Here is an 8,474-nt window from a genome sequence, read left to right as displayed (position 1 = left end):
TATCCTCTGGATGCGACCATCTAACCAATTCCTCCCCCACCGGACAGTCCACCCATCAAATCCATACCTCTCCAGTTTAGAGAGAAGGATGTTGTGGGGGACCGTGTCAAAGGCCTTACAGAGGTCCAGATAGACGACATCTGTAGCCCTTCCTGTGTCCACTGACGTAGTCACTCCATCATAGAAGGCCACTAGGTTAGTCAGTTATTTTTAAAAAGATTATAAAGATTGAGGTCTATGACCTGATTGCAGCCTAAGAATTCAAAAACCTTCAAATGACCTTCTGGTCATGACAGATTACAAGATTTTAATACTGTATAACTCAATCTGATCGCCGCCCTTTAATACTAGACAATTCAAAAGTCTAATGAGTATGGGAATAGAAGATTTTTTTAATTCCCTAGAAACTGATCTAACTTGCCCTAGAGTTAAGATCTGCAGTCATCAAAAGTCTTCATTCACACATCCTGAAATGCCTTCATACAGTCAAAGGTTCCAAATCCTATTCTTCATCTCCAGAAACACTAATCCTCTAATCAGATCCTATGTACAAGATGAACATGTGGCAGACTGTCAGGAGTTCTATTATAAAAATATCCGTGCAATATATACATGGAAATTATTTTTGTATTACAAAACAGACCACATTGTTTATATCAAAATATAATCACATCAGCTAGCAACAACCTATAAAACATTCTCTGATGCTTAAGAAACATTTTTTCTTCTTTTGACTGTTTTTGAGAGTCAATATCAAACTAATTTCTGTACATTTCCTTTTAGGATTTTTAATTTACATAAGTTAATTGCATAATGGAAGTAATGGAAGTAACAGCATACCTTAAATTAAGTAAATGAAACAGGACATTCTTACTTCTAAAATTCCTCTCAAGCTGTATAATAAAAATAAAGCAATGGAAAAATCACCCCTTAACAAACAGCTGACTTACAGTATGCCACAAATCTTAACTCTTGCGATACAGTTATTGTATTTAAAAACTACTTTGGAATACATTTACTGGCATCAACCTACAGAGATACAGCAATTTCTCCATATCAAGGTAAGCAGACAGAAATATATTATTGCATACAGAAAAGGCATGCTTGAAGTCAAAAGATCAAAGCAAAAAAGGTGCAGATTACGTACCATTGGTACATGGTGTTCATGTTGCAATGAAGTATTTAGACCTATTGCAGAATGCATGCCAGTTAATCAAGTGCCCAGCATGCATCCAGTTGATGTATTATCGTAACTTTGTGACACTAAATCTATGCAATTGAATATATTCCTGGAATACTTATGTTTGAGAAATTTATTGACACATTACACACTGTTAATGGCTGATGAACATGACATCAACAGTTTCCAGTCACGCCCTAATTCTCGGAAAATTTACCTTATACTGCCTTAATTAGTCCACTAGAATTGTACGGCACTCAAGGTTTTATTTCATACTATGATTGCAAGTACTCCCCATTATGCTTATGAAATTGTGCACTTTGTTTGACTCACTAACAAATTCCACCACTCACCTCAAATCAGGGTACCACATTAAATATTTTCTTAAAGGTTACTTTCCTTGCCAAAAGTACTATTACCGATTTTACTGTGGTCTAAGATAACAATCAATGTACCAGGCTAAATTATATTGCAAAGATTTCACAGTCATAAAAATATATACTTTAGAGATTCTTAAGTCCCAAGCCAAAAAATAATCCTTCAACAGAATGAAATGCAATAGTTACTTCTAATTAAATATTCAAAATTAGATGGCATTAAAGTACAATAATGCTATTTAAACATTCAAGTACTTAAGTTACTCAAGTGTTGATTTTCAAAAAAACAGCTTATGACATGCTATGGTACTTATGAGAGGTGTGGAAACCGTTCTCTGTGGAAGTCAGTCAATCAGGAGCTCATCAACAGAAGGAACTGCTACTTCTGGAAATTCCACTGAAGTGAATGGGAGGAATGGAAATATCAGACAAAAATATAAGACTGATTGTACAGTGAATCCTGTAACTAGTAAAGATACTCATGCAGAACCAGCTAAAAGCCACAACTGGACAAACAGCTAAGCAACTTCATAAGAAGTCAAGAATTTTAGATAAACACTATTTTACTTGGGCTTTGACTACTGCGCAGAGCTGCTCATTCACATTACTCATGGTAATTGCTCATTACAAAGCAGAAGTAAAAGTTCCAGAAAATACTAAAAAGCTTTTCAAAAAATAAAGGTCAAGCACAGCACGATGTTATTACAGCCTGTAAAACCAAATGCAAAAGCCAAAGTACTTTCTCGAGAAAGCCGCTCATTTAATTCTTTGAAATTTTGAAGCAACCACCCAAGCTCTGGTAAAAAACTTAACTGACTGTAAAATACTACAAAACTGGACACAGAGCAAAATGATTGCAAGTACAAGAACCCTGGAGAACAACTCAGGAAAAATAACATGCACAGAAAATCAAGTCCTCAAGCCCAGCACCACAAAATATTTAGGTGTCTAACTTTTTGTTTCAATGACTGTTAGACACTGAAGTACTTAACATGGTGTTTCAAAGGGTCTAAGTTTAAAAGAGCTTACATTCCCCCAAAATCCTTAGTTTTTCTGTGGGTTCCCATATACAGAAGTTCAGAAATAACAGCAGAGAAGTTTGATTCTGTTTTCCGAGCTGGTCAATCGTACCCCCACGTTAGAGAAGGTGGATTTCTGATGGCTGGCAGAGCTGGCCCCAGCATTAGATCCCACACTCCCACAAAACTGAGACCATCTTGCTCCGTCCTCAGTTAACCAAGTTCTTGTGACAAAACAGACTTCCAAATATTGAGACATCAATATTTGACAACTTGCTAGTTGTTACAAAAATGTAAAGCACAGAATTATAGAAGGAATAAAATTTTCTTCTGCGGCTATATGAAAGGTACAGCCATGACATTAATTTTCAGTGTTTTGGAATTTTTTTTTTTTAATTACAGTATAACATCCCCTTCCCCATTACACTGTGATTTTCCCCTGAGTGCTGTAATTTACTTGGATAGGTTTCTCATCTTTCTCCATTTTGTACACTGCTGCTACTTTTGCAAAAACATTATTGGGTGTTCTCTAGCACTCACTACTCTGAAAACATTTCCATGGCATTTTTATTAATTTTAATTACATTATGGCTCATTTAGATGTGAACCTGGGAGTAGTCCTTGTCTATTGTATAGCTATAAATATTTAAAACCAATACTAAAATAAGACTGAAAACATCTCAGCAAGTATTCCAGTGTTTCTCTGGGAGTCTGTTCGGCTGCAGAGCAAAGATTATCAGAGCAATGGGCTACTTGACAGGAGGGGTGTAAATGCAGAACAAGCAGAAGAACACTTACAAGTCAGCTACAATGTACACCATACTTTGAAGGTCTTACTATTTTTTACACCAATTAAGCTGTTGCCTTAAGCTTATGTCTTTCTTTGTAAATATTTCCAATACCCTCTTATGAAGTAACACAGTTACATTATGCTTTACATAAACTGACTTCTATAATCTCTTTAATAATGGACTCCCTAGACAATTTAAAGACAATTAAGTATTTGTCTGGGAATGGTTACATCAGCTCTCAAATGCTGCTCTCAGCTAATTTCAATAGAAATAAGCTCAAGACTTGCTCAGAGAACTCATTTAAATTACAGAAACGCTACTTCAAGAATGGAGCGAAACTAGTATAATCTCTGCAAAGCTAAGATATGGTAATTAAAAAAGCAAAATCCACCAAGTTTGCTCACCAACCCTTGTTCCTGTTCAAATTCCAAAGAAAGTTCATTCAAAAATTCTTTATACGAGGATTCTGAGAACATAACGAGGCTAACAGCACAAACTTAGTTTTGTACTTTCTCTAGAGTTATGCAATGAATGAGATTATGTCCCCTTAGACATCAATATAAAGGAAAATATTTAAGAAAAGAGAATCAATAAATTAAGAGAATGAATAAAGTCTTCCTGATTCTGAACCTCACCCCTTTCAAAATGTGCTATCAAACAAGACGTTTCTTACGTGAACCAAAACAGTGACTGAGTCAACGTCATAAGCAAAGGAACCTTCCAAAAACAAGCATTTCAAACAACAAAAAAAATTCTTCCAAATAACACGATTTAAGATGAAAGAAGCTCTTTCCCTAAGAAAGCAAAATAATCAAGCAGCTGCCCTACCCAGAAAGGGGAGAGGGCAACAGGGTGTCCCTGGAGCTCACCTCCCATCAAAGAGAGGCCGCTCCAAATCCCTGATTCAAAAGAACACCAAGACCTTATTCCAAGTTGGCATTTATAGCAACGTCAACCCTGGAGAGGCAGACTGCATCATTTTGGAAGGTAAAAAAAACCCTGAGCAGCATAAAATAGGTGGTGTAGGATTTAAGAATATTAAGATTAATGAAACATTATCACAACCTTCTCAGAGAACTGACCAATTACAAAATATGCCAAAATTAAAAGCAAAACAGTAGCATTATAGAGCCTAAATGCCTCTAACACTTTCCTTATGAAACAGATTGCTATTATTAGCAGCTTGGAGTCCTCTTCTTTGCACAAATGCCGGTACGTTTCTTCATTAGGGAGGTCACATTTCTGAGCCTGTACTCTGAGGAACAATGGGAATACCTGCTTCTTTATTTCTCATTACAGACTATCAGAAAACTGAATTCCAAATAATATTATAATTCATGTAGAACACACCACCTTCCCTGTTACAGGTAAAGTGAGATTTCTAGTAAGGTATATAAGCAATTAACATTAACATCAGAAAACCTCCAGGAAACATTAGAAATAATGGCGAAGTGTCTCTCTAGGCAGAACTGCTTTGACAGCACAGCTCTTGCAGCTCTTTCATTCTGCAGCCCCACAAAGTAGGTGCTCCTTATTGTTGGCAGGACAAAGAGTTATATTAATGCAAGACAGCAGGACAAGAACTAGGAAAGGTATTGAAGCATCATATATTGGCATTGCTTATATATTGTGTTTAAGTTAGAAAACAGATAACTGCACCCATATTCTGAGACTGCACTATTTTAACTACAGAAATAAAGTGAATGTAACTGAAGCATATAAAATGCATGCAGTAAGTTGACTGTAATGCTAGAATGAGTGCAGCCGTGCAGTGAGACCCTGAAACCTCTGATACCTGAGATTTAAGAAGTAAAGGATGTTCAGAAAATAAAACCTCTGAAAAACAACCCAATCTATGTATGGGAGTTATGCTTAATAAACAACAAGATTAAACAGAGGAGTATAAACCCAATGCTTTTAACAAGAGGTTGGAGCCAGATAAATGGAGTGTTTTCATGTCACATCTCTTTCCTTACATGCCTTTTCCCACCCATGAAGACAGAACCCAGGAAAAAGCTTACAACAGGAGAAGCCAGTTAGCACTTGACAAGCTGAATCCTTAACAGCTCTCTTGCTTTTGCAAAAACAGAAGTTTGTTTTTAATACAGAGAAAACTGCAAAACTGTCTGACATTCAACTTGAAAGAAGCATGACATTCTTCTCCAAAGCACAGCCTCAAAACAAAACAGGACACCAACTCTGAAAGAGGAAGGGAAGGAGGAGGAAAAAAGGTTGTTATCAAAGTTCCCCCTCCCCCAGAGGGAGTTCAGGACCAGAGATTTTAATGTCTATAATAAATAAAAATCAACAGGGCAACTCTAAATCATAAATAGACTGCATTGCATTGGAACTATAGTGTACTGCTTTGTAGGGCAAACTTTTTATTTGTTCCAATTGCACAAAAGCAACCGTGCTACAAACTGCGTACATATTATTCTTTTAACTAACCATTATTAGTAGAAGAGGAGAGGGTTGCTACTTTGGGGGCTGTCCCCTGCTTACAAAAGCACTTATTTTGGTGATTTGGAAAAAATATTTCCCAGTAGGCATTCAAGCCCATTTTTAGCTCTAGCAAAATATGGCAATTGACATAAAAGCCTTGTAGCTACTTTTCTCATAAAACCAACATTTCTGTAACATCCCTACTAGTAATCCCTTTAGAGAATACATTATTCTAAAGCACTGCGACCAAGTTCACTGGTTCACAAAGAAGATGTAATGGTCTCTGTGATGATCACTACAACTGTGGGCTTCATTCCTCAAAACAAAAAGGTTTCAAGAAAGTATGTTTACAGGCAGCAACAGCAGCCTACTCTTCTATTATTTTTTTCAGTTTAACTCACCAAGTAGCTTTCTTATGGAAGGATATAGAGTGTGAGGGCATGAACTAAGAAATCCAGTAAGGAATCTGGGAACTATGATTATCATCACTGCAATATGCTTAGGAATTAGAAGAATTTTTATGTGGTATAACATTTATATCAAACTCACACTGTACATAATACTCAGAAGAAAAAAGACTTTCAAGAAAATTACAAAGCAAACTTGTTCTCTGTGAATCCAAATTACGAATAATGGCAACTTTTAGATTTAACTTTTGACTATTACATAGTCATTGTTCTTACTAAAAAAAAAAACCAAACCAACAAACCAAGGCCTTAATCATTTTAAATGTGAAACAAGTAGTAAGTCTTACCCCAGAGATAAGAAACACTTTACAGAAGTCCAAAACAGGTAAAATCTGCAAAAAACTGGCAGCTTCCAAAGTGTCCTGAAGGTTGTCCATGTTAAGGGAAAGTTTTGCAGTATAAATGAAATCAATGATCTTCTTTAGGCCTATTTTGTTCACACCATGAAGCTTAATGCACATTAAATCCTGTTCCTTCATTCCTCCTGAAAAAGACATGTAGGTAAGTTTATATGATCATTTTGATTGGGTTGAAATAATTTCATACACTTATACAAAATTAAAATAATTTAAAAGTTTAATTTAAAAACCCATATGCGACAGTAGAGAGTGTACAACTACATAGTTGTTTGCAGTCCTGGGCTGATTCACACACAACACTGAACATGTGTCTGAGTGTCCAAAAATGGCAATTTGGAGATAGCAGTATGCATTATTTTAACAAAAACACCACCTGTGAACATAGCCTTGAAGTAATCACTTGCAGAAGCCATCATTGCTCTGTGAACAGGAAACACTTCGTCACCATCTCCTGGAACAAGCGTCACATCACAAAGCAAACCCTCCACTCGCAGTTGGTCAAAACCCTGCAAAAAGAGCAGAATGCGAAGCATCCATTTGATCTGGGAGGAGAGTAGGAATTTCTTTCGTTTCCCTTATGTAAATACTTACTTACTTTATGTATATAGGTACTGTAGTTCCAAAAAGTCATTAAGAAATAATTTGTCATCTTACAACCATTATCTCTAATATATTCAATGATAATTATTCATTGGAAAACAAGCAGAATAATTGTTACTGTCCAGAAATGGCTGAAGAATGCAAAGCACACTGGACCTTAGAAAGTAGCTTTATCCTGCTAATTAAGTTATTTTCAAGAAGGAGTTTGTTTTGTAAGCTTGCATTCCAGCAACTGTTTCAGGTAGGGACTGATAATCTTTTTTGGACCTACCTTTTCTGGACACATATGCATTCTATATTTTCTGTTCCACATCAGTTTCAGTGCTTTGCAACCTAAAAGGCTGCAAAATATTGGGGCCTGAAAGGAAAGCTGTCACCTGGTTCTATGATTATCAAATTTATTACCGAAGTTTACGTGGCAAAAACTCCAAAACAAGCTCACATTATATATCTGATCTTTTCTGAATTACTTATAATGGCTAAACGTAATAAAAAAGAAGGTCAACTACAACAGCAACCTAGAGTAAGATTTTCCTCTGAAGATATGCCCGGTTGGGGATACTCGCCTCCTTCACCTCCTCCACCCAAATACTCGCCTCCTTCACACACTGCAGAACAGAAGCTCAAACATAAAACAACTTCCTTCAACCAGGCATGTCTGATGTTTTTCTAGTACTAACAAGAAAATAATTATTGTCTTTATAGATTTAACACTTAGAGAAGTCTTGGCATCAGCCCGCATGGTTTAAAATTTAAGATATCTTAAAGCAAGGCTTTATTTTTAAAACTGCAAAGGTAAGTAGAAATGAACATTCAAATTTGTCGCACAGAAAAGAACAGAGTGCAAACAAAAGAATGAGTATTAGCTCCAATAAATCAGAAGCCAAACCCAGGATTATATAAAACTAATGTATTTCAATGACTCAGATGACCTGCATGTAGTTCCTACAAACAAGGCTTTACAACTACCAGTTCTCCATTTGCTCAAATTTTGAAGAAAAAAATTGAAGAGGCAATAAGCTCTGAACACTTTACCTAGTGTTCAAACGAGGGAGAGCTATGCGCAGACGCCCAAGCCTTAGAAACTAAAAGAAAAACAACTCTGATTGTCTCAAATTAAAAAAAAAAAAAAAAAAAAAAAAGTCAATTTTGTTGTCCTAAAACTTAGGCAATCCATTTAGGCAGCTGTATTGGGTTTGCATGGCAAGGTTTTGGTAGCGGGGAGGCTACAGGGGTAGC

General features: G+C 36.2%; 1 protein-coding gene across 8 annotated transcripts in view; it reads right to left on the bottom strand.

The window, feature by feature from the left end:
• KLHL13 (kelch like family member 13) overlaps positions 1 to 8,474 on the bottom strand; it is a 79,927-nt gene that overhangs the window by 14,776 nt on the left and 56,677 nt on the right. For all 8 annotated transcript variants that reach the window (XM_009287595.1, XM_009287593.2, XM_009287599.2 and 5 more), the window contains 2 exons: positions 7,009 to 7,141; positions 6,564 to 6,760 (listed from right to left, as the gene is read on the bottom strand). In XM_009287595.1, the coding sequence (XP_009285870.1) occupies positions 6,564 to 6,760; positions 7,009 to 7,141 (330 nt within the window). The remainder of the gene's footprint in view (positions 1 to 6,563; positions 6,761 to 7,008; positions 7,142 to 8,474) is intronic.

Source organism: Aptenodytes forsteri, unplaced genomic scaffold, assembly GCF_000699145.1.
Source record: "Aptenodytes forsteri isolate BGI_AS27 unplaced genomic scaffold, ASM69914v1 Scaffold265, whole genome shotgun sequence".
NCBI lineage: Eukaryota > Metazoa > Chordata > Aves > Sphenisciformes > Spheniscidae > Aptenodytes > Aptenodytes forsteri.
Note: the sequence above shows the minus strand (reverse complement) of the source record. Positions and strands in the feature narration are given on the sequence as shown.